Source organism: Ranitomeya variabilis, chromosome 5 (assembly GCF_051348905.1).
Source record: "Ranitomeya variabilis isolate aRanVar5 chromosome 5, aRanVar5.hap1, whole genome shotgun sequence".
Taxonomy (NCBI): domain Eukaryota; kingdom Metazoa; phylum Chordata; class Amphibia; order Anura; family Dendrobatidae; genus Ranitomeya; species Ranitomeya variabilis.
In genome coordinates this window covers 65,235,529-65,262,805 of record NC_135236.1, presented here as the reverse complement: position 1 = coordinate 65,262,805, position 27,277 = coordinate 65,235,529, and the positions used below count along the sequence as shown (strand labels likewise).

General features: G+C 42.9%; 1 protein-coding gene across 2 annotated transcripts in view; it reads left to right on the top strand.

The window, feature by feature from the left end:
• Positions 1-2,417: 2,417 nt before the first annotated feature.
• EBF2 (EBF transcription factor 2) overlaps positions 2,418-27,277 on the top strand; it is a 138,565-nt gene continuing 113,705 nt past the window's right edge. Inside the window, exons 1-2 of one of the 2 annotated variants that reach the window (XM_077262120.1) lie at positions 2,418-2,708; positions 8,250-8,406. In XM_077262120.1, the coding sequence (XP_077118235.1) occupies positions 2,569-2,708; positions 8,250-8,406 (297 nt within the window). In that variant the 5' untranslated portion in view covers positions 2,418-2,568. The remainder of the gene's footprint in view (positions 2,709-8,249; positions 8,407-27,277) is intronic. The other variant, XM_077262119.1, reaches the window with a different exon arrangement.

The following is a 27,277-nucleotide window of genomic DNA, read 5'->3' as shown; positions in this document are numbered from 1 at the left end:
ACATCACTAGGTTTATTATCCCTGTACTGTGACATCACTGTGTTTAATATCTCTGTACTGTGACATCACTGTGTTTATTATCCCTGTACTGTGACATCGCTGTGTGTATTATCCCTGTACTGTGACATCACTATATATATTATACTGTACTGTGACATCACTGTGTTTATTATCCCTGTACTGTGACATCACTGTTTATTATCCCTGTACTGTGACATCACTGTGTTTATTATCTCTGTACTGTGACATCACTGTGTTTATTATCCCTGTACTGTGACATCACTGTGTTTATTATCCCTGTACTGTGACATCACTAGGTTTATTATCCCTGTACTGTGACATCACTGTGTTTAATATCTCTGTACTGTGACATCACTGTGTTTATTATCCCTGTACTGTGACATCGCTGTGTGTATTATCCCTGTACTGTGACATCACTATATATATTATACTGTACTGTGACATCACTGTGTTTATTATCCCTGTACTGTGACATCACTGTGTTTATTATCCCTGTACTGTGACATCACTAGGTTTATTATCCCTGTACTGTGACATCACTGTGTTTAATATCCCTGTACTGTGACATCACTGTGTTTAATATCTCTGTACTGTGACATCACTGTGTTTATTATCCCTGTACTGTGACATCACTATATATATTATACTGTACTGTGACATCACTGTGTTTATTATCCCTGTACTGTGACATCACTAGGTTTATTATCCCTGTACTGTGACATCACTGTGTTTATTATCTCTGTACTGTGACATCACTGTGTTTATTATCCCTGTACTGTGACATCGCTGTGTGTATTATCCCTGTACTGTGACATCACTATATATATTATACTGTACTGTGACATCACTGTGTTTATTATCCCTGTACTGTGACATCACTAGGTTTATTATCCCTGTACTGTGACATCACTGTGTGTATTATCCCTGTACTGTGACATCACTGTGTTTATTATCCCTGTACTGTGACATCACTATATATATTATACTGTACTGTGACATCACTGTGTTTATTATCCCTGTACTGTGACATCACTAGGTTTATTATCCCTGTACTGTGACATCACTGTGTGTATTATCCCTGTACTGTGACATCACTGTGTTTATTATCCCTGTACTGTGACATCACTGTGTTTATTTTCCCTGTACTGTGACATCACTAGGTTTATTATCCCTGTACTGTGACATCACTGTGTTTAGTATCCCTGTACTGTGACATCACTGTGTTTATTATCCCTGTACTGTGACATCATTGTGTTTATTATCCCTGTACTGTGACATCACTGTGTTTAATATCCCTGTACTGTGACATCACTGTGTTTATTATCCCTGTACTGTGACATCACTGTGTTTATTATCCCTGTACTGTGACATCACTGTGTTTATTATCCCTGTACTGTGACATCACTGTGTTTATTATCCCTGTACTGTGACATCACTGTGTTTATTATCCCTGTACTGTGACATCACTGTGTTTATTATCTCTGTACTGTGACATCACTGTGTTTATTATCTCTGTACTGTGACATCACTGTGTTTATTATCTCTGTACTGTGACATCACTGTGTGTATTATCCCTGTACTGTTCTTTAGATCTGCATTGTTACATATTGTCTTGAGTAGAGTAGAGGGAGTTAGTACAGTGAAGCGCCTGGGAACCTTTGCTTCCCCCTTAATATGGTCTTTTCCTGTCCTCCACACATTGTTTAGGTATTTTATATTTATTGGATGTTTTATATTAGTGTGGGGAATCATTACTTGTTGGTTGTGAGTCCTCGCGGGCAGGGTTCTCTCTCCTGTACCAGTCGTGACTTGCATTGTTTAAGAAGATTATTGTACTTGTTTTATTATGTACACCCATCCCCACATGTAAAGTGCCATGGAATAAATGGCGCTATAATAATAATAATAATAATAATAATAATAATAGCCATCGGTTTAGGATATTAAATGTGGGGTACATTTCCAGTTTTTAGCTTTATCACCTGCTGAAATGGAAATATCTGCCTATTATTTTGCTATTTTAAATATTTGTTTTTGTCCTTGTTCAATTTTCTTTGTGTAATAAAAGTTTAATATTTGGAGGTGCCAAGATTTTTGTGGCGGCATCTTCTCCTTTTCTTCCAAGATTGTAAGCTCCCAGGACAAGCACTCTGTCCTTTTCTTCATTAGTTTTTTTTTCCATTGGATCTGTGCACTTTCCTCCTCACCTTTGGGAATGATTTGTGCGCTGATAAATCAGATCCTAGTGATATGCTCAGCTGCTGCGGCACTGCAGGGGTTAATGGCTCCAGCCTGTGGGTAGGGTCCTGTGCAGGGAGCTGGCCAATGAGAGGAGGGATGCAGGGTGGTCCCTCCCCTGTGGGGGGCTCATTCATGCTCTGGGCTGATGCTGCCTCAGTGCATAGTGTACAGGGCAGAGGATCCAGGGTCACCCTGCTGCTGCTGCTGCTGCTGCTGGGGTGCTGGGCAGGTGACAAGGGGGCTGGCTAGAGGCTGCATGTGGAGGACACTGGCACCTCCCCACAACTTGTCTGCTGCCAGCTCTCAATGTTTGGGGTCCAGGACACTTTAGGAAGAGGAGGATCTGCCCTGAGAGACAAAGCCCTGACAGCTGGCATTGGCATGGATCCTGTCAGGTCCTGGGTGAGGAATGTTGGAGTTGTGGATGCCAAGGTGGCGGCTCAAAGGTAAGAAATGCAGGGGGCACCGGGCACAGAAACTTTCACACTGACTGCATGCTCTTCTGTCTGCCATCTCCGAGACAACTACTGGTTCAGGGAACTACAAGTCCCAGGATAGAAGTGTTGGAGCTTGTAGTAGTAGGACATCAATAGGTATCAATGGTGGACAAGCTCCACAGTCTGGCAGGAGACAGGGTAGTATTGCATTATATATGTATTCAAGCTGGAGAACTACAAGGTGCAGCGGATAATGTGGTATAACAGCAGCTGTGCGGCAACTGGTAGGACACATCACTATGTAGAGACTTGTTTTTCCGGAATTAGGGGACTACAAGTCCCAGCAAAACACTGCTGTAACACTACGAGTCCCAGTAATACCATGTTGTAACACTGCGAGTCCCAGCAAGAACACTTTACAATACTACAAGCCCCAGCAAGACCGTGTCATAACACTGCAAGTCCCAGCAAGACCGTGTCATAACACTGCAAGTCCCAGCAAGAACACTTTATAATACTACAAGTAACAGCAAGACCATGTCATAACACTGCAAGTCCCAGCAAGACCATGCAATAACACTGCAAGTCCCAGCAAGGCCATGCATTAACACTACAAGTCTCAGCAAGACCGTGTCATAGCACCACAAGTCCCAGCAAGAGCACTTTATAATACTACAAGTCCCAGCAAGACCATGTCATAACACTGCAAGTCCCAGCAAGAACACTTTACAATACTACAAGTCCCAGCAAGAACAGTTCATAATACTACAAGTCCCAGCAAGACCATGCAATAACACTGCAAGTCCCAGCAAGAACACTTTACAATACTACAAGTCCCAGCAAGAACACTTTACAATACTACAAGTCCCAGCAAGAACAGTTCATAATACTACAAGTCCCAGCAAGACCATGCAATAACACTGCAAGTCCCAGCAAGAACACTTTACAATACTACAAGTCCCAGCAAGAACAGTTCATAATACTACAAGTCCCAGCAAGAACAGATAATGCTACAAGTCCCAGCAAGACCATGCAATAACACTGCAAGTCGGGTTAGAAGGGCCATCAGACCCTACAAGAAGTTCTGGGACTACAACTCCCATTCGGTCAGTGAGTATCAGTAATATGTCTGCTGGGAAGCGATGGAGCGGGGATGGAAAGACAAAGATGGGGAGAGGAGAAGATGAGGAGCAGCGGCACTAATGGTGGAGGCTGGAGAGCGGAGCGCACAGAGGAGGGAGGACCGGCGGATGGCGAGAAGTCCTGGCCGGAGTCAGTGACTGTCACCCAGATAAGTGACCCGGAGACACCGACACTGCTCACAGCACAGAGGCATGGCCGACCCCTACAGCAGCCGGGGAACTTCTGTAGGAACTTCACTTCTCTGCAGGATCAGAGCTGAATAATAATAATAATCCGTCAGTGACCGCAGACAGCCCACATCTCATATCTACACAGTGTCCATCCATTCTATTATCTATTATCTATCTATCTATCTATCTATCTATCTATTCTATTATCTATCTATCTATTCTATTATCTATCTATCTATCTATCTATCTATCTATCTATCTATCTATCTATCTATTATCTATCTATTATCTATCTATCTATCTATCTATCTATTTATTCTATTATCTATCTATCTATCTATTCTATTATCTATCTATCTATCATCTATCTATTAACTATCTATTCTATTATCTATCCATCTATTATCTATCCATCTATTATCTATCTACTATCTATTATCCATCTATCTATCATCTATTATCTATCTATCTATCATCTATTATCTATCTATCATCTATCTATTATCTATCTATCATCTATCTATATATCTATCTATCCATCTATTATCTATCATCTATTATCTATTTATCTATTATCTATCTATTATCTATTCTATCTATCATCTATCTATCTATCTATCTATCTATCTATCTATCTATCTATCTATCTATCATATATTATCTATCTATTATCTATCCATCTATCTATTATCTATTCTATCTATCTATCATCTATTATTTATCTATATTTAGTATCTATTATCTATTTATCTATTATCTATCTATTATCTATCTATTATCCATCTATTATCTATCTACTATCTTTCTATTATCTATCTATCTATCTATCTATTATCTATCTATTATCTATCATCTATATATTATCTATTATCTATCTATTATCTATCATCTATTATATATCTATTATCTATCTACTATCTTTCTATTATCTATCTATCTATCTATCTATTATCTATCTATTATCTATCTATCTATTATCTATCTATCTATCTATTATCTATCTATTATCTATCTATTATCTTTCTATTATCTATCTATCTATTTATCTATTATCTATCTATTATCTATCTATCTATCTATCTATCTAACTATCTATTATCTATCAATTATCTATTATCTATCTCATGTTATATAGCAAAAACACAGATTTAGCAGATCGGACACAACTCATGGTGAATACCATAGTGTTTTTAGCTGTGATTTGACATAGGACTGCAGGAAGATGAGTGATATTTGCGGTAATATTGAATATCTGTAATATTTTCCCCTATCGATTTCTGAACATCCATTACTAATTAGTAATAAATTACATCTTATGTACAGTCCTGTGCTCGGTATTTAGGGTTATTGTACTGTAAGCCATTGCCATAAAACTTTATATATATTACACAACAGCACATCATCCTCATATAGAGAATTATTATGGATTTCGGCCATTGTACTATTTCTTGTAACTTATTATACAAGTCCGCACTGTATGAAATCATTAAATAGGGGATTATACGGACAGTAACAGGACTTCTACCGCACTGTGTGAACATAGCAGGAACTTTCTGTGGGCATCTTAATAATTTCACGAGCATACAACAGTGTGTGTATATATATATATATATATATATATATATATATATATATATATATATATAGCAGGCTATCACTGGTGTATTATATTAAATCTGATGTGATGATATGAAGAAAAAACATAATGTTGATATTATAACATCGGGTTATGGTAGTACTATTATATACCAATGTTCTGGAATAGAGTATTATATTAATATAATGTGTTATTACATTGCTATTATATAAGGATACTACAGTAGTATTATGGATCGGTATATTACAATATTATATATCTGGACTCCGCATTTATACCTAGCATTTTATTACAAATAGTGGTTACTGTGGAGGTAATATTGTATATAAGCTTTATATCAGAGAATGTCACCGCGCTATTACAGGGCTGTACATTATAATCAAGTGTCAGTGGAGGGAACCTCGGGTCAGTGTGATACTGTTCTTATTACAGCCCCTATGTATATTATATTCATCAGTATAGCATGGGATATATATACACAGTGTGGGCCTGAGGGCTGCAATACATCTAGAGATCTGTACATTGCTGCTCCCGAGCCCCGGGCTCTGCCCGCACCGTCCCCGCACCGGAGCCGGGACCTGCCGGAGTGTTCATAGAGTCCAGAGAATCCCGCACTTACCGATGCAAAAGGGCAAAAATTCAGGCAATTACCGGGAGGATTTATAGAAAGCGATCAAGAATTATGTATCTGCCTCATATCTATCTATTATCTATCTATCTATCTATCTATCTATTATCTATCTATCTATCTATCTATTATCTATCTGTCTATCTATTATCTATCTATCTATCCATCTATCTATCTATCTATCTATCATCTATTATCTCTCTATCTTTTATCTATCTATCTAATATCTATCTATCTAATATCAATCTGTCTATCTATCTATCTATCTATCTATCTATCTATCTATCGCTCTATCATCTATTATCTATCATCTATCTATTATATATCTTCTATCTATCTATCTATCTATCTATCTATCTATCTATCTATCTATCCATCTATTATCTATCTATATTTCTATCTATTATTTATTTATCTATCTATCTAATATCTATCAATCTATCATCTATCTATCTATCTATCTATCTATTATCTATCTATCTATCTATCTATCTATCTATCTATCTATCTATCATCTATCTATCTATATCTACTACCACTTCCCTACTTTACACCTACAGATAACTCCACCAGTAAATATCTTGTTGCACATGATGAGATATTTCATGGCGATGAGTTGGAGGGAACTGTATGTGTATACATACATGTAGCTATTGGAGGCATACCTGATATATATATATATGTACATCTTTTATAATTTTACAATCTCCATAATCCAAGTGTATCCCCTGCACCAAGTGCTGCTCTTCCGCACCCCTGAGTCCGCTCCGGGCTCAGCACCGCCGCCGGCTGCTCCGCTCTCTCCTCCTCCTTGTACTTTGTCGCCGGCAGAGAAGTCGCTCATAGATTTACCAATCAAAAGTTCAGCTGCGGGAGACTGAGCCTGTCAGTGATATGGTCAGAAGACCACTACTGCCCTGTACCCCAGTGCTACCTACATCACTGACCACCGCCACACTGGGGGGGCGCTGTGTGCTGGAGTGGAGGCTGGGAAGTCAGCACCTGTACATGCAGTGCTCCAGTGCAACAAGCAAGTGTGTACATAGCTATGTGGTCGGTCTATCTATCTGTCTATCTATCTATTATCTATCTATCTATCTATCTATCTATCTATCTATCTATCTATCTATCTATTATCTATCTATCTATCATCTATTATCTATCTATATCATCTATCTTCTATCTATCTATCTATCTATCTATCATCTATCTATCTATTATCCATCTATTATCCATCTACTATCTATCTATCTATTATCTATCTATCTATCTATCTATCTATTTATTATCTATCTATCTATCTATCTATCTATCTATTATCTATCTATCTATCTATCTATCTATCTATCTATCTATCTAACTATCTATTATCTATCTATCTATCTATCTATCTATCATCTATCTTCTATCTATCTATTATCTATCTATCTATCTATCTATCTATCATCTATCTTCTATCTATCTATTATCTATCTATTATCTATCTTCTATTATCTATCTATCTATTATCTATCTACCTATTATCTATCTATCTATTGTCTATTTATCATCTATCTATCTATCTATCTATCTATCTATCTATCTATCTATCTATTATCTATCTATTATCTATCTTCTATTATTTATCTATCTATCTATCTATCTATCTATCTATCTATCTATCTATCTATTGTCTATCTATCTATCTATCTATCTATCTATCTATCTATCTATCTATCTATCTATCTATCTATCTATCTATCTATCTCCTCACACCCTGAGTGGAGAGCCTATGTGTTGTGACTGTCACACAGCCGGACCCCGATTGTCGGGAGCGCTCCAGGTATCCGGGTTACCGCTGCAGCTATTCGGTAAGCGCTATTAGCGAGCTGAATGAGGAGGGAGCCGACGATCACAATCACAATCTAATTATTGCATGTAGTAATGTTCTTTCTATCCGCTCTCTGGACTGTATTTAGTGGCCGTTCTGCAGGATCTGCACCCGTAACATGTTGTATCCTTGCACTTTGCAGTGGGGTCGCAGTATCCCGGGCACATTTTGAGAAGCAGCCGCCTTCCAACTTACGGAAATCTAACTTTTTCCACTTTGTGCTGGCGCTCTATGACCGGCAGGGGCAGCCTATAGAGATCGAGCGCACCTCCTTCGTGGACTTTGTGGAAAATGATAAGGTGGGTTCATATGGCATAATGTTTTATATTAGTGTATTATGTTACATTTATGCATAATGCACCGCTAGACTGATCCTCATATAAACATTACCTATCAATAAGCTATATCATAAAGTGCTACCCTACTCTATATAAGGTGCTACCCTTCTCCATATAAGGTGCTACCCTGCTCCATATAAGGTGCTACCCTACTCTATATAAGGTGCTACCCTACTCCATATAAGGTGCTACCCTACTCCATATAAGGTGCTACCCCACTCTATATAAGGTGCTACCTCACTCTATATAAGGTGCTACCCTACTCCATATAAGGTGCTACCCTACTCCATATAAGGTGCTACCCTACTCCATATAAGGTGCTACCCCACTCTATATAACGTGCTACCTCACTCTATATAAGGTGCTACCCTACTCCATATAAGGTGCTACCCTACTCCATATAAGGTGCTACCCTACTCTATATAAGGTGCTACCCTGCTCCATATAATGTGCTACCCCACTCTATATAATGTGCTACCCTACTCCATATCAGGTGCTACCCTACTCCATATAAGGTGCTACCCTACTCCATATAAGGTGCTACCCTACTCCATATAAGGTGCTACCCTACTCTATATAAGGTGCTATCCCACTCTATATAAGGTGCTACCTCACTCTATATAAGGTGCTACCCTACTCCATATAAGGTGCTACCCTACTCCATATAAGGTGCTACCTCACTCTATATAATGTGCTACCCCACTCTATATAAGGTGCTACCCTGCTCCATATAAGGTGCTACCCTACTCTATATAAGGTGCTACCCCACTCTATATAAGGTGCTACCCCACTCTATATAAGGTGCTACCCTGCTCCATATAAGGTGCTACCCTACTCCATATAAGGTGCTACCCTACTCTATATAAGGTGCTACCCTACTCCATATAAGGTGCTACCCTGCTCCATATAAGGTGCTACCCTACTCCATATAAGGTGCTACCCTACTCCATATAAGGTGCTACCCCACTCTATATAAGGTGCTACCTCACTCTATATAAGGTGCTACCCTACTCCATATAAGGTGCTACCCTACTCCATATAAGGTGCTACCTCACTCTATATAATGTGCTACCCCACTCTATATAAGGTGCTACCCTGCTCCATATAGGGTGCTACCTCACTCTATATAAGGTGCTACCCCACTCTATATAAGGTGCTACCTCACTCTATATAAGGTGCTACCCTACTCCATATAAGGTGCTACCCTACTCCATATAAGGTGCTACCTCACTCTATATAATGTGCTACCCCACTCTATATAAGGTGCTACCCTGCTCCATATAGGGTGCTACCCTACTCTATATAAGGTGCTACCCCACTCTATATAAGGTGCTACCTCACTCTATATAAGGTGCTACCCTACTCCATATAAGGTGCTACCCTACTCCATATAAGGTGCTACCTCACTCTATATAATGTGCTACCCCACTCTATATAAGGTGCTACCCTGCTCCATATAGGGTGCTACCCTACTCTATATAAGGTGCTACCCCACTCTATATAAGGTGCTACCTCACTCTATATAAGGTGCTACCCTACTCCATATAAGGTGCTACCCTACTCCATAGAAGGTGCTACCTCACTCTATATAATGTGCTACCCCACTCTATATAAGGTGCTACCCTGCTCCATATAAGGTGCTACCCTACTCTATATAAGGTGCTACCCCACTCTATATAAGGTGCTACCCTGCTCTATATAAGGTGCTACCCTGCTCCATATAAGGTGCTACCCTACTCCATATAAGGTGCTACCCTACTCTATATAAGGTGCTACCCTACTCCATATAATGTGCTACCCCACTCTATATAAGGTGCTACCCCACTCTATATAAGGTGCTACCCTACTCCATATAAGGTGCTACCCTGCTCCATATAAGGTGCTACCCTACTCCATATAAGGTGCTCCCCTACTCTATATAAGGTGCTACCCTACTCCATATAATGTGCTACCCTACTACATATAAGGTGCTACCCTACTCCATATAAGGTGCTACCCTGCTCCATATAAGGTGCTACCCTACTCCATATAAGGTGCTACCCTACTCCATATAAGGTGCTACCCTACTCCATATAAGATGCTACCCCACTCTATATAAGGTGCTACCCCGCTCTATATAAGGTGCTATCCTGCTCCATATAAGGTGCTACCCTGCTCCATATAAGGTGCTACCCTACTCCATATAAGGTGCTACCCTACTCTATATAAGGTGCTACCCTACTCCATATAATGTGCTACCCTACTCCATATAAGGTGCTACCCTACTCCATATAAGGTGCTACCCTACTCCATATAAGGTGCTACCCTACTCCATATAAGGTGCTACCCTGCTCCATATAAGGTGCTACCCTACTCTATATAAGGTGCTACCCTGCTCCATATAAGGTGCTACCCTGCTCCATATAAGGTGCTACCCTACTCCATATAAGGTGCTACCCTACTCCATATAAGGTGCTACCCTACTCTATATAAGGTGCTACCCTACTCCATATAATGTGCTTCCCTACTCCATATAAGGTGCTACCCCACTCTATATAAGGTGCTACCCCACTCTATATAAGGTGCTACCCTACTCCATATAAGGTGCTACCCTACTCCATATAAGGTGCTACCCTACTCTATATAAGGTGCTACCCTATTCCATATAGTGTGCTACCTCACTCTATATAATGTGCTACCCTACTCCATATAAGGTGCTACCTCACTCTATATAAGGTGCTTCCCCACTCTATATAAGGTGCTACCCTACGCCATATAAGGTGCTACCCTGCTCCATATAAGGTGCTACCCTACTCTATATAAGGTGCTACCCTACTCCATATAATGTGCTACCCCACTCTATATAATGTGCTACCCTACTCCATATAAGGTGCTATCCCACTCTATATAAGGAGCTACCCTACTCCATATACTGTAAGGTGCTACCCTACTCCATATAAGGTGCTACCCCACTCTATATAAGGTGCTACCCCACTCTATATAAGGTGCTGCCCTACTCCATATAAGGTGCTACCCTGCTCCATATAAGGTGCTACCCTACTCCATATAAGGTGCTACCCTGCTCCATATAAGGTGCTACCCTACTCCATATAAGGTGCTACCCTACTCTATATAAGGTGCTACCCTGCTCCATATAATGTGCTACCTCACTCTATATAATGTGCTACCCTACTCCATATAAGGTGCTACCCCACTCTATATAAGGTGCTACCCTACTCCATGTAAGGTGCTACCCTACTCCATATAAGGTGCTACCTTACTCCATATAAGGTGCTATCCCACGCTATATAAGTTGTTACCCTACTCCATATAAGGTGCTACCCCACTCTATATAAGGTGCTACCCCACTCTATATAAGGTGCTGCCCTACTCCATATAAGGTGCTACCCTGCTCCATATAAGGTGCTACCCTACTCCATATAAGGTGCTACCCTGCTCCATATAAGGTGCTACCCTACTCCATATAAGGTGCTACCCTGCTCCATATAAGGTGCTACCCTACTCCATATAAGGTGCTACCCTACTCTATATAAGGTGCTACCCTGCTCCATATAATGTGCTACCTCACTCTATATAATGTGCTACCCTACTCCATATAAGGTGCTACCCCACTCTATATAAGGTGCTACCCCACTCTATATAAGGTGCTGCCCTACTCCATATAAGGTGCTACCCTGCTCCATATAAGGTGCTACCCTACTCTATATAAGGTGCTACCCTGCTCCATATAATGTGCTACCTCACTCTATATAATGTGCTACCCTACTCCATATAAGGTGCTACCCCACTCTATATAAGGTGCTACCCTACTCCATGTAAGGTGCTACCACACTCTATATAAGGTGCTACCCCACTCTATATAAGGTGCTGCCCTACTCCATATAAGGTGCTACCCTACTCCATATAAGGTGCTACCCTACTCTATATAAGGTGCTACCCTGCTCCATATAATGTGCTACCTCACTCTATATAATGTGCTACCCTACTCTATATAAGGTGCTACCCCACTCTATATAAGGTGCTACCCTGCTCTATATAAGGTGCTACCCTGCTCCATATAAGGTGCTACCCTACTCCATGTAAGGTGCTACCCTACTCTATATAAGGTGCTACCCTACTCCATATAATGTGCTACCCCACTCTATATAAGGTGCTACCCCACTCTATATAAGGTGCTACCCTACTCCATATAAGGTGCTACCCTGCTCCATATAAGGTGCTACCCTACTCCATATAAGGTGCTACCCTACTCTATATAAGGTGCTACCCTACTCCATATAATGTGCTACCCTACTCCATATAAGGTGCTACCCTACTCCATATAAGGTGCTACCCTGCTCCATATAAGGTGCTACCCTACTCCATATAAGGTGCTACCCTACTCCATATAAGGTGCTACCCTACTCCATATAAGATGCTACCCCACTCTATATAAGGTGCTACCCCACTCTATATAAGGTGCTACCCTACTCCATATAAGGTGCTGCCCTACTCCATATAAGGTGCTACCCTACTCCATATAAGGTGCTACCCCACTCTATATAAGGTGCTACCCTGCTCCATATAAGGTGCTACCCTGCTCCATATAAGGTGCTACCCTACTCCATATAAGGTGCTACCCTACTCTATATAAGGTGCTACCCTACTCCATATAATGTGCTACCCTACTCCATATAAGGTGCTACCCTACTCCATATAAGGTGCTACCCTACTCCATATAAGGTGCTACCCTACTCCATATAAGGTGCTACCCTGCTCCATATAAGGTGCTACCCTACTCCATATAAGGTGCTACCCTGCTCCATATAAGGTGCTACCCTGCTCCATATAAGGTGCTACCCTGCTCCATATAAGGTGCTACCCTACTCTATATAAGGTGCTACCCTACTCCATATAAGGTGCTACCCTACTCTATATAAGGTGCTACCCTACTCCATATAATGTGGTTCCCTACTCCATATAAGGTGCTACCCCACTCTATATAAGGTGCTACCCCACTCTATATAAGGTGCTACCCTACTCCATATAAGGTGCTGCCCTACTCCATATAAGGTGCTACCCCACTCTATATAAGGTGCTACCCCACTCTATATAAGGTGCGTGCTACCCTACTCCATATAAGGTGCTACCCTACTCCATATAAGGTGCTACCCTACTCTATATAAGGTGCTACCCTACTCCATATAATGTGCTACCTCACTCTATATAATGTGCTACCCTACTCCATATAAGGTGCTACCTCACTCTATATAAGGTGCTACCCCACTCTATATAAGGTGCTACCCTACGCCATATAAGGTGCTACCCTGCTCCATATAAGGTGCTACCCTACTCTATATAAGGTGCTACCCTACTCCATATAATGTGCTACCCCACTCTATATAATGTGCTACCCTACTCCATATAAGGTGCTATCCCACTCTATATAAGGAGCTACCCTACTCCATATACTGTAAGGTGCTACCCTACTCCATATAAGGTGCTATCCCACGCTATATAAGTTGTTACCCTACTCCATATAAGGTGCTACCCCACTCTATATAAGGTGCTACCCCACTCTATATAAGGTGCTGCCCTACTCCATATAAGGTGCTACCCTGCTCCATATAAGGTGCTACCCTACTCCATATAAGGTGCTACCCTGCTCCATATAAGGTGCTACCCTACTCCATATAAGGTGCTACCCTGCTCCATATAAGGTGCTACCCTACTCCATATAAGGTGCTACCCTACTCTATATAAGGTGCTACCCTGCTCCATATAATGTGCTACCTCACTCTATATAATGTGCTACCCTACTCCATATAAGGTGCTACCCCACTCTATATAAGGTGCTACCCCACTCTATATAAGGTGCTACCCCATGCTATATAAGGTGCTACCCTACTCGATATAAGGTGCTACCCTACTTATATAGGGTGCTACCCTGCTCCATGTAAGGTGCTACCTTGCTGCAGTGTGGGCTGTCTGTACAGCAGTCAGTACTCTGCTATGCCTTATAGATAGGACTGTAGAGAGTTATACTGTATGTGGTACAGTGTATATACAGTCATGTGTTATCTTGATAAGATCTGTAGCGAGCTGTGTATGATATTTGTTATATTTACATACAGTAATGCCTAATAATGCTATATGTGCTTTAATGGAAATGTAAGAGACAATAAAGAGGTGTATATAATAGAGAGAAGGCTAAAAGTCTGTACGGAGCTATATGTGGTATACAGAGAGTTGGATGGTCTATAGAGAGCTGTACATGGTATATAGACAGTGGGATCATCTATGGATCTATAGAGAGCTTTATATGGTATATAGAGAGTTGGATGGTACATTAGTCTATAGAGAGCTGTATGTGTTATATAGAGAGTAAGATGGTATGTGAGTCTATTGAGAGCTGTATGTGTTATATAGAGAGTAGGATGGTATGTGAGTCTATAGAGAGCTGTATGTGGCATATAGAGGGTAGGATGGCACATGAATCTATAGAGAGCTGTATGTGGTATATAGAGAGAAGGATTGTATGTGAGTCTATAGAGAGCTGTATGTCGTACATAGAGAGTAGGATGGTACATGAGTCTATAGAGAGCTGTGTGTGGTATATAGAGTAGGATGGCACATGAATCTATAGAGAGCTGTATGTGGTATATAGAGAGAAGGATTGTATGTGAGTCTATAGAGAGCTGTATGTCGTACATAGAGAGTAGGATGGTACATGAGTCTAAAGAGAGCTGTGTGTGGTATAGAGTAGGATGGCATGTGAGTCTATAGAGAGCTGTATGTGGTACATAGAGAGTAGGATGGCACATGAATCTATAGAGAGCTGTGTGTGGTATATAGAGAGTAGGATGGTGCATGAGTCTATAGAGAGCTGTATGTGGTATATAGAGAGTAGGATGATATGTGAGTCTATAGAGAGCTGTATGTGGTACATAGAGAGTAGGATGGCACATGAATCTATAGAGAGCTGTGTGTGGTATATAGAGAGTAGGATGGTACATGAGTCTATAGAGAGCTGTATGTGGTACATAGAGAGTAGCATGGCACATGAATCTATAGAAAGCTGTATGTGGTATATAAAGAGTAGGATGGTACATGAGTCTATAGAGAGCTGTATGTGGTATATAGAGAGTAGGATGATATGTGAGTCTATAGAGAGCTGTATGTGGTACATAGAGAGTAGGATGGCACATGAATCTATAGAGAGCTGTGTGTGGTATATAGAGAGTAGGATGGTACATGGGTCTATAGAGAGCTGTATGTGGTATATAGAGAGTAGGATGGTATGTGAGTCTATAGAGAGCTGTATGTGGTATATAGAGAGTAGGATGGTATGTGAGTCTATAGAGAGCTGTATGTGGTACATAGAGAGTAGGATGGCACATGAACCTATAGAGAGCTGTGTGTGGTATATAGAGAGTAGGATGGTGCATGAGTCTATAGAGAGCTGTATGTGGTATATAGAGAGTAGGATGATATGTGAGTCTATAGAGAGCTGTATGTGGTACATAGAGAGTAGGATGGCACATGAATCTATAGAGAGCTGTGTGTGGTATATAAAGAGTAGGATGGTGCATGAGTCTATAGAGAGCTGTATGTGGTATATAGAGAGTAGGATGATATGTGAGTCTATAGAGAGCTGTATGTGGTACATGGAGAGTAGGATGGCACATGAATCTATAGAGAGCTGTGTGTAGTATATAGAGAGTAGGATGGTGCATGAGTCTATAGAGAGCTGTATGTGGTATATAGAGAGTAGGATGATATGTGAGTCTATAGAGAGCTGTATGTGGTACATAGAGAGTAGGATGGCACATGAATCTATAGAGAGCTGTATGTGGTATATAGAGAGTAGGATGATATGTGAGTCTATAGAGAGCTGTATGTGGTACATAGAGAGTAGGATGGCACATGAATCTATAGAGAGCTGTATGTGGTATATAGAGAGTAGGATGATATGTGAGTCTATAGAGAGCTGTATGTGGTACATAGAGAGTAGGATGGCACATGAATCTATAGAGAGCTGTGTGTGGTATATAGAGAGTAGGATGGTGCATGAGTCTATAGAGAGCTGTATGTGGTATATAGAGAGTAGGATGGTACATGAATCTATAGAGAGCTGTATGTGGTACATAGAGAGTAGCATGGCACATGAATCTATAGAGAGCTGTGTGTGGTATATAGAGAGTAGGATGGTCTAAGAGTAAATAAAAAGCTATATGCGGTATATAGAGAATGGTCTAAGATTATATAGAAGGCAGAAGACAGTCAGAGAGCTTCTACAGAGCCATATGTGATATAAAGAGAATGGTCAGATATTGCGCAGAGAAATGTATATAATATAAAGAACTGTATCTGATATAGAGAGTGGGCTAGGCTAAAGTGAGTGGTATATAGAGAGTAGAATTGTATAAGAGTTTATAGAGAGCACTATGTCGCATATAGAAAGTTGTAGGGGCGTTGGGTCTACAGAAAGCTAGATGTGGTATATAGAGAGTTAGGCTACAAGTCTATAGAGAACCGTATACGGTATATAGAGAGAAGGACGGTCTGTGACTCCATATAGAAGTGTGCATAGTTTTCAAGGTATGATCTAGGAGTATATAAAAAGCTGTATCTGGTATAAGTAGTCTGACAGCCTAAGACTCTCTAGAGAGCCATATGCGGTATAGAGATTATGGTGTAATAGTATGTAGAGAGATGTAAATGATGTAAAGAAAACAATGGTCTATATGTTTATACAGAGCTATGTAAGATATAGAGAATGTATTCGGTATGTAGAGAGTAAGATGTTCTTTACGTCTATAGAGAGCTTTACAACGTATATAGAGAGTAGAATGGTCTGTGAATTTATAGAGAGAAATGGAGGTGGTATATAGAGAATTGGATGATATGTGAGTCAATAAAAAGCTGCACATGGTGTATAGAGAGTAAGATGGTGTAAGTCGATAGAGAGCAACACATGGTACATAGAGTGGAGGTTAGTGTAAGAGTCTATAGAGAGCTATTCAACATACAGTGGGGAAAAAAGTATTTAGTCAGCCACCAATTGTGCAAGTTCTTCCACTTAAAAAGATGAGAGGCCTGTAATTGACATTACAGGTAGACCACAACTATGAGAGTCAAAATGAGAAAACAAATCCAGAAAATCACCTTGTCTGATTTGGCAAGATTTATTTTGCATATTATGGTGGAAAATAAGTATTTGGTCACCTAAAAACATGCAAGATTTCTGGCTCTCACAGACCTGTAACTTCTTCTTTAAGAGGCTCCTCTGTCCTCCACTCATTACCTGTAGTAATGGCACCTGTTTGAACTTGTTATCAGTATAAAAGACAAATGTCCACAACCTCAAACAGTCTGACTCCAAACTCCACTATGGTGAAGACCAAACAGCTGTCGAAGGACACCAGAAACAAAATTGTAGTCCTGCACCAGGCTGGGAAGACTGAATCTGCGATAGGCAAGCAGCTTGGAGTGAAGAAATCAACAGTGGGAGCAATAATTAGAAAATGGAAGACATTCAAGCATACCTCCCAACCGTCCCGGATCCCGCGGGACTGTCCTGATTTTGACAGCCAGCCCCGGGATCCCGGGCGGGACACTAATGTCCCGTGCCTAGGGCGGGGACAATGTAGGGGGCGGCACCTGAGTAGCTTAGGTTTGTGGCTGTTTTTTTTTTCTTATACATGCTGGGTCTCCTCCCGACCGATCCCGCCCCCACCCCCCCCTCGCCCCCGCCCCCTGTGTGTGCGGCGCTGCCACGCTGAGGCAGAGAGCCAGCAGCGATCAAGATGAGAGGTCAGCGACTCACTTCCTCCTGTGTGTGCACGGAGCTCCGGCGTCTCCTGCTCTTAGCTGCTATCCTGTCATGATCTCCATGGCCAGAGAACTAGCATAAGCCTCTATAGGAACAAGCTCTTGGAAGATGTAACTATACTGACCATGAACTAAACCTACCGCATCATCTAGAAGTAGCCAGGTAGCATGTCCTACTTTTTATCCCTATATGCCCAGCGCCGGCCGGAGAACTAAATAATGCTAGCAGAGGGAAATATAAGACCTGACTCACCTCTAGAGAAATGCCCAAAAAAAAGGAGACAGAGGCCCCCCACATATATTGGCGGTGATATGAGATGAAACAACAAACGCAGCAGGAAAATAGTTTTAGCAAATTTGAGGTCCGCTTTCTAGATAGCAGAAGACAGAAAGCATACTTTCATGGTCAGTAGAAAACCCTAACAAAACACATCCAGAAATTACTTTAGGACTCTGGCATTAACTCATAATACCAGAGTGGCAATTCCTGATCAACAAGAGCTTTCCAGACACAGTAACGAAACTGCAGCTGTGAACTGGAACCAAAATACAAAAACAAAACATGGACGAATGTCCAACTTATCTAGTAGATGTCTGGGAGCAGGAACAAGCACAGAGAGGCTTCTGATAACATTGTTGACCGGCAAGCATCTAACAGAGAAGCCAGGTTATATAGCGACACCCAGATCTAATCAGAACAGGTGAACAGGGAAGATGATGTCACAAGTTCAATTCCACCAGTAGCCACCGGGGGAGCCCAGAATCCAAATTCACAACAGTACCCCCCCCTCAAGGAGGGGGCACCGAACCCTCACCAGAACCACCAGGGCGATCAGGATGGGCCCTATGAAAGGCACGAACCAGATCAGAGGCATGAACATCAGATGCAGTGACCCAAGAATTATCCTCCTGGCCATATCCCTTCCACTTGACCAGATACTGGAGTCTCCGTCTGGAAACACGGGAGTCTAGGATTTTTTCCACAACGTACTCCAACTCACCCTCAACCAACACCGGAGCAGGAGGCTCAACGGAAGGCACAACCGGTGCCTCATACCTGCGCAATAACGACCGATGAAAAACGTTATGAATAGAAAAGGATGCAGGGAGGTCCAAACGGAAGGAAACAGGGTTAAGAATCTCCAATATTTTATACGGACCGATGAACCGAGGCTTAAACTTAGGAGATGAGACCCTCATAGGGACAAAACGAGAAGACAACCACACCAAATCTCCAACACAAAGCCGAGGACCAACACGACGGTGACGGTTGGCAAAAAGCTGAGTCTTCTCCTGGGACAACTTTAAATTGTCCATCACCTGCCCCCAGATATGATGCAATCTCTCCACCACCGCATCCACTCCAGGACAATCCGAGGATTCCATCTGACCGGAGGAAAATCGAGGATGGAACCCCGAATTACAGAAAAACGGGGAAACCAAGGTGGCAGAGCTGGCCCGATTATTGAGGGCGAACTCCGCCAATGGCAAAAAAGCAACCCAATCATCCTGGTCAGCAGACACAAAACACCTCAGATATGTCTCCAGGGTCTGATTAGTCCGCTCGGTCTGGCCATTAGTCTGAGGGTGAAAAGCAGACGAAAAAGACAAATCTATGCCCATCCTAGCACAAAATGCCCGCCAAAATCTAGACACAAATTGGGTTCCTCTGTCAGAAACGATATTCTCAGGAATACCATGCAAACGAACAACATTTTGAAAAAACAGGGGCACCAACTCGGAAGAAGAAGGCAATTTGGGCAGGGGAACCAAATGAACCATCTTAGAAAAACGGTCACACACCACCCAGATGACAGACATCTTCTGAGAAACAGGCAGATCTGAAATAAAATCCATCGAGATGTGTGTCCAAGGCCTCTTAGGAATAGGCAAGGGCAACAATAATCCACTAGCCCGAGAACAACAAGGCTTGGCCCGAGCACAAACGTCACAAGACTGCACAAAGCCTCGCACATCTCGTGACAGGGAAGGCCACCAGAAGGATCTTGCCACCAAATCCCTGGTACCAAAAATTCCAGGATGACCTGCCAACGCAGAAGAATGCACCTCAGAGATGACTTTACTGGTCCAATCATCAGGAACAAACAGCCTATCAGGCGGACAACGATCCGGTCTATCCGCCTGAAACTCCTGCAAGGCCCGCCGCAGGTCTGGAGAAACGGCTGACAAGATAACTCCCTCCTTAAGAATACCTGTGGGGTCAGAGTTGCCAGGTGAATCAGGCTCAAAACTCCTAGAAAGGGCATCCGCCTTAACATTCTTAGAACCTGGTAGGTACGATACCACAAAATTAAACCGAGAAAAAAATAATGACCAGCGCGCCTGTCTAGGATTCAGGCGCCTGGCGGTCTCAAGATAAATCAAATTTTTGTGGTCAGTCAATACCACCACCTGATGTCTGGCCCCCTCGAGCCAATGGCGCCACTCCTCAAACGCCCACTTCATGGCCAAAAGCTCCCGATTCCCAACATCATAATTCCGCTCAGCGGGCGAAAATTTACGGGAAAAGAAGGCACAAGGCCTCATCACGGCGCAGTCAGAACTTTTCTGCGACAACACTGCCCCAGCTCCGATCTCAGAAGCGTCGACCTCAACCTGAAAAGGAAGAGTCACATCAGGCTGACGCAACACAGGGGCAGAAGAAAAACAGCGCTTAAGCTCCTGAAAGGCCTCCACAGCATCAGGGGACCAATTAGCAACATCAGCACCCTGTCTAGTCAAATCGGTCAATGGCTTAACGACATCCGAAAAACCAGAAATAAATCGACGATAAAAGTTGGCAAAGCCCAAAAATTTCTGAAGACTTTTAAGAGAAGAGGGCTGCGTCCAATCACAAATAGCTTGAACCTTGACAAGATCCATCTCAATGGAAGAGGGAGAAAAAATATATCCCAAAAAGGAAATTCTCTGAACCCCAAAAACGCACTTAGAACCCTTGACACACAGAGAATTAGACCGCAAAACCTGAAAAACCCTCTTAACTTGCCGGACATGAGAGTCCCAGTCATCCGAAAAAACCAGAATATCATCCAGATACACTATCATAAATTTATCCAAAAAATCGCGGAAAATATCATGCATAAAGGACTGGAAGACTGAAGGGGCATTAGAAAGACCAAAAGGCATCACCAAATACTCAAAGTGGCCCTCGGGCGTATTAAATGCGGTTTTCCACTCATCCCCCTGCCTGATCCGCACCAAATTATACGCCCCACGGAGATCAATCTTAGAGAACCACTTGGCCCCCTTTATGCGAGCAAACAAATCAGTCAGCAACGGCAATGGGTATTGATATTTAACCGTGATTTTATTCAAAAGCCGATAATCAATACATGGTCTCAAAGAGCCGTCTTTTTTTGACACAAAGAAAAAACCGGCTCCTAAGGGAGATGACGATGGACGAATATGTCCCTTTTCCAAGGACTCCTTTATATATTCTCGCATAGCAGTATGTTCAGGCACAGACAGATTAAAAAAACGACCCTTTGGGTATTTACTACCCGGAATTAAATCTATAGCACAATCGCACTCACGGTGCGGAGGTAGTGAACCCAGCTTGGGTTCTTCAAAGACGTCACGATAATCAGACAGGAACTCAGGGATTTCAGAGGGAATAGATGATGAAATGGACACCAAAGGTACGTCCCCATGAGTCCCCTTACATCCCCAGCTCAACACAGACATAGCTCTCCAGTCAAGGACTGGGTTGTGAGACTGCAGCCATGGCAATCCCAGCACCAAATCATCATGTAGATTATACAGCACCAGAAAACGAATAGTCTCCTGGTGATCCGGATTAATACACATAGTCACTTGTGTCCAGTATTGTGGTTTATTATTAGCCAATGGGGTGGAGTCAATCCCCTTCAGAGGAATAAGAGTCTCCAAAGGCTCTAAATCATACCCACAACGATTGGCAAAGGACCAATCCATAAGACTCAAAGCGGCGCCAGAGTCGATATAGGCGTCAGTAGTAATAGATGACAAAGAGCAAATCAGGGTCACAGACAAAATAAATTTAGACTGTAAAGTGCCAATGGAAACGGATTTATCAAGCTTTTTAGTACGCTTAGAGCATGCTGATATAACATGAGTAGAATCCCCACAATAGAAACACAACCCATTTTTCCGTCTAAAATTCTGCCGCTCGCTTCTGGACAGAATTCTATCACACTGCATGCTTTCTGGCGTCTTCTCAGTGGACACCGCCAGATGGTGCACTGGTTTGCGCTCCCGCAGACGCCTATCGATCTGAATGGCCATTGTCATGGACTCATTCAGACCCGCAGGCACAGGGAACCCCACCATAACATCCTTAATGGCATCAGAGAGACCCTCTCTGAAAGTAGCCGCCAAGGCACACTCATTCCACTGAGTAAGCACAGACCATTTACGGAATCTTTGGCAGTAAATTTCAGCTTCATCTTGCCCCTGCGATAGGGACATCAAAGTTTTTTCTGCCTGAAGTTCCAAATGAGGTTCCTCATACAGCAAGCCCAAGGCCAAAAAAAACGCATCCACATTGCGCAACGCAGGATCCCCTGGTGCCAATGCAAAAGCCCAGTCTTGAGGGTCGCCGCGGAGCAAGGAAATCACAATCCCAACCTGCTGTGCAGGGTCTCCAGCAGAACGAGATTTCAGGGACAAAAATAGCTTACAATTATTTCTAAAATTCTGAAAGCTAGATCTATTCCCTGAGAAGAATTCCGGCAAAGGAATTCTCGGCTCAGATACCGGAGCATGAATAATAAAATCTTGCAAATTTTGTACTTTCGTGGTGAGATTATTCAAACCTGCAGTTACACTCTGAAGATCCATTATTAACAGGTGAACACAAAGCCATTCAAAGATTATAAGGAGAGAGAAAAAAAAGAAAGACTGCAGCATAGATAGACTGGCAAGTGATCCAATTAAGAGCACAGAGAAAAAAAAAAAAAAAAAAAAACTCTCAGCAGACTTCTTATTTCTCTCCTTTCTCAGCCAAGGATTTTAACCCTTTAGTGGGCCGGTCAAACTGTCATGATCTCCATGGCCAGAGAACTAGCATAAGCCTCTATAGGAACAAGCTCTTGGAAGATGTAACTATACTGACCATGAACTAAACCTACCGCATCATCTAGAAGTAGCCAGGTAGCATGTCCTACTTTTTATCCCTATATGCCCAGCGCCGGCCGGAGAACTAAATAATGCTAGCAGAGGGAAATATAAGACCTGACTCACCTCTAGAGAAATGCCCAAAAAAAAGGAGACAGAGGCCCCCCACATATATTGGCGGTGATATGAGATGAAACAACAAACGCAGCAGGAAAATAGTTTTAGCAAATTTGAGGTCCGCTTTCTAGATAGCAGAAGACAGAAAGCATACTTTCATGGTCAGTAGAAAACCCTAACAAAACACATCCAGAAATTACTTTAGGACTCTGGCATTAACTCATAATACCAGAGTGGCAATTCCTGATCAACAAGAGCTTTCCAGACACAGTAACGAAACTGCAGCTGTGAACTGGAACCAAAATACAAAAACAAAACATGGACGAATGTCCAACTTATCTAGTAGATGTCTGGGAGCAGGAACAAGCACAGAGAGGCTTCTGATAACATTGTTGACCGGCAAGCATCTAACAGAGAAGCCAGGTTATATAGCGACACCCAGATCTAATCAGAACAGGTGAACAGGGAAGATGATGTCACAAGTTCAATTCCACCAGTAGCCACCGGGGGAGCCCAGAATCCAAATTCACAACACTATCCCGGCAGAGAAGGAGAGACGGGGGAGGTGCCGGGACAGTGCAGAGCTGTGAGCAGCCGGAGAAACTGAAGAGCTGCAGTGCACATGGACAGATCAGCCGCCCCTGCACCACAGAGGAGATTGTGTGTGTGTGATGTGTGTGTGATGTGTGTGTGTGTGTGAGATGTGTGATGCTGCATTTGTGTGTGTGTCATGTGTGTATGAGGTATCTGGTGTGTGTGATGGCTGGGTGTGTGTGTGATGGCTGGGTGTGTGTGTGTGATGGCTGGGTGTGTGTGTGTGATGGCTGGGTGTGTGTGTGTGATGGCTGGGTGTGTGTGTGTGATGGCTGGGTGTGTGTGATGGCTGGGTGTGTGTGTGTGATGGCTGGGTGTGTGTGTGTGATGGCTGGGTGTGTGTGATGGCTGGGTGTGTGTGTGTGATGGCTGAGTGTGTGTGATGGCTGGGTGTGTGTGTGTGTGTGATGGCTGGGTGTGTGTGATGGCTGGGTGTGTGTGTGTGTGTGATGGCTGTGTGTGTGTGATGGCTGCGTGTGTGTGTGTGTGATGGCTGCATGTGTGTGATGGCTGCGTGTGTGTGTGTGTGATGGCTGCGTGTGTGTGTGTGTGATGGCTGCGTGTGTGTGTGATGGCTGCATGTGTGTGATGGCTGCGTGTGTGTGTGTGTGATGGCTGCGTGTGTGTGTGATGGCTGCGTGTGTGTGTGTGATGGCTGCATGTGTGTGTGATGGCTGCATGTGTGTGTGTGATGGCTGCGTATGTGTGTGTGATGGCTGCGTGTGCGTGTGATGGCTGCGTGTGTGTGATGACTGCGTGTGTGTGTGATGACTGCGTGTGTGTGTGATGACTGCGTGTGTGTGTGATGGCTGTGTGTGTGTGTGATGGCTGCGTGTGTGTGTGTGATGACTGCGTGTGTGTGTGATGGCTGTGTGTGTGTGTGATGGCTGCATGTGTGATGCATTTGTGTCAAAGCTGCATGTGTTTGTGAGCTGCGTTTGTGATGCTGCGTGTGTATGTGTGATACTGTGTGTGTGATGCTGCATGTGTGTGAGCTGCGTGCCTGTATGTCATTATACAGTATGGAGAACTGTGGCCATAATACAGTATGGAGCAGCATGTGGGGTCATTATACAGTATGAAGCATCATGTGCAGTCATTATACAGTATGGAGCATCATGTGCGGTCATTATACAATATGGAGCATCATGTGCAGCCAGTATACAGTATGGAGCATCATGTGTGGTCATTATACAATATGGAGCATCATGTGCAGTCATTATACAGTATGGAGCATCATGTGCAGCCAGTATACAGTATGGAGCATCATGTGCGGTCATTATACAATATGGAGCATCATGTGCGGTCATTATACAGTATGGAGCATCATGTGCGGTCATTATACAGTATGGAGCATCATGTGCGGCCATTATACAGTATGGAACATCATGTGCAGTCATTATACAGTATGGAGCATCATGTGCGGTCATTATACAGTATAGAGCATCATGTGCGGCCAGTATACAGTATGGAGCATCATGTGCGGTCATTATACAGTATGGAGCATCATGTGCGGTCATTATACAACATGGAGCATCATGTGTGGCCATTATACAGTATGGAGCATCATGTGTGTTCATTATACAGTATGGAGCATCATGTGCAGCCAGTATACAGTATGGAGCATCATGTGCGGTCATTATACAATATGGAGCATCATTGTTATGACCCCAGTGGACAGGGTCTCAGAGGAACATGTAAGTCTGCAAGATACAAAAATCCAGCTCATAGGGCTGTGGTAACTGGGTTGACCAAATAGCTACTCCTAACGCCAACACTAGAAGTAGCCGGGGATCATGCCTACGGTGATCGCTAGATGACTCGCGCCAGCCGGAGAATCTAACTACCCCTAGGAGAAGAAAACAAAGACCTCTCTTGCCTCCAGAGAAAGGGACCCCAAAGCAAGATACAAGCCCCCCACAAATAATAACGGTGAGGTAAGAGGAAATGACAAACACAGAAATGAACCAGGTTCAGCAAAGAGAGGCCAGCTTACTAATAGCAGAATATAGCAAGATAACTTATCTGGTCAACAAAAACCCTATAAAAATCCACGCTGGAGATTCAAGAACCCCCGAACCGTCTAACGGTCCGGGGGGAGAACACCAGCCCCCTAGAGCTTCCAGCAAAGGTCAGGATACAGATAGGGACAAGCTGGACAAAAATACCAAACAAAACAAAAGCAAAAAGCAAGGAAGCAGACTTAGCTTGAAAAACAGGAACCAGGATCAGAGGACAAGAGCACAACAGATTGGCTCTGATTTCAACGATGCCAGGCATTGAACTGAAGGTCCAGGGAGCTTATATAGCAACGCCCCTGAACTAACGGCCCAGGTGAGGATATAGGAAAAGACAGACGCTCCAGAGTCAAATCACTAATGACCACTAGAGGGAGCAAAAAGCAAAATCACAACAGTACCCCCCCCTTAGTGAGGGGTCACCGAACCCTCACCACGACCACCAGGGCGATCAGGATGAGCGGCGTGAAAGGCACGAACTAAATCGGCCGCATGAACATCAGAGGCGACCACCCAGGAATTATCTTCCTGACCATAGCCCTTCCACTTGACCAGGTACTGAAGCCTCCGCCTGGAGAGACGAGAATCCAAGATCTTCTCCACCACGTACTCCAACTCGCCCTCAACCAACACCGGAGCAGGAGGCTCAGCAGAAGGAACCACAGGCACAACGTACCGCCGCAACAAGGACCTATGAAACACGTTGTGGATAGCAAACGACACAGGAAGATCCAGGCGAAAGGATACAGGATTAAGAATTTCCAATATCTTGTAAGGACCAATAAAACGAGGTTTAAATTTGGGAGAGGAAACCTTCATAGGAACAAAGTGGGAAGAAAGCCACACCAAATCCCCAACACGTAGTTGGGGACCCACACCGCGGCGGCGGTTGGCAAAGCGCTGAGCCCTCTCCTGTGACAACTTCAAGTTGTCCACCACAAGATTCCAGATCCGCTGCAACCTATCCACCACAGAATCCACCCCAGGGCAGTCAGAAGGTTCCACATGACCCGAAGAAAAACGACGGTGGAAACCAGAGTTGCAGAAAAACGGCGAAACCAAGGTGGCGGAACTAGCCCGATTATTAAGGGCAAACTCAGCTAACGGCAAGAAGGTCACCCAATCGTCCTGATCAGCAGAGACAAAACACCTCAAATAAGCCTCCAAAGTCTGAT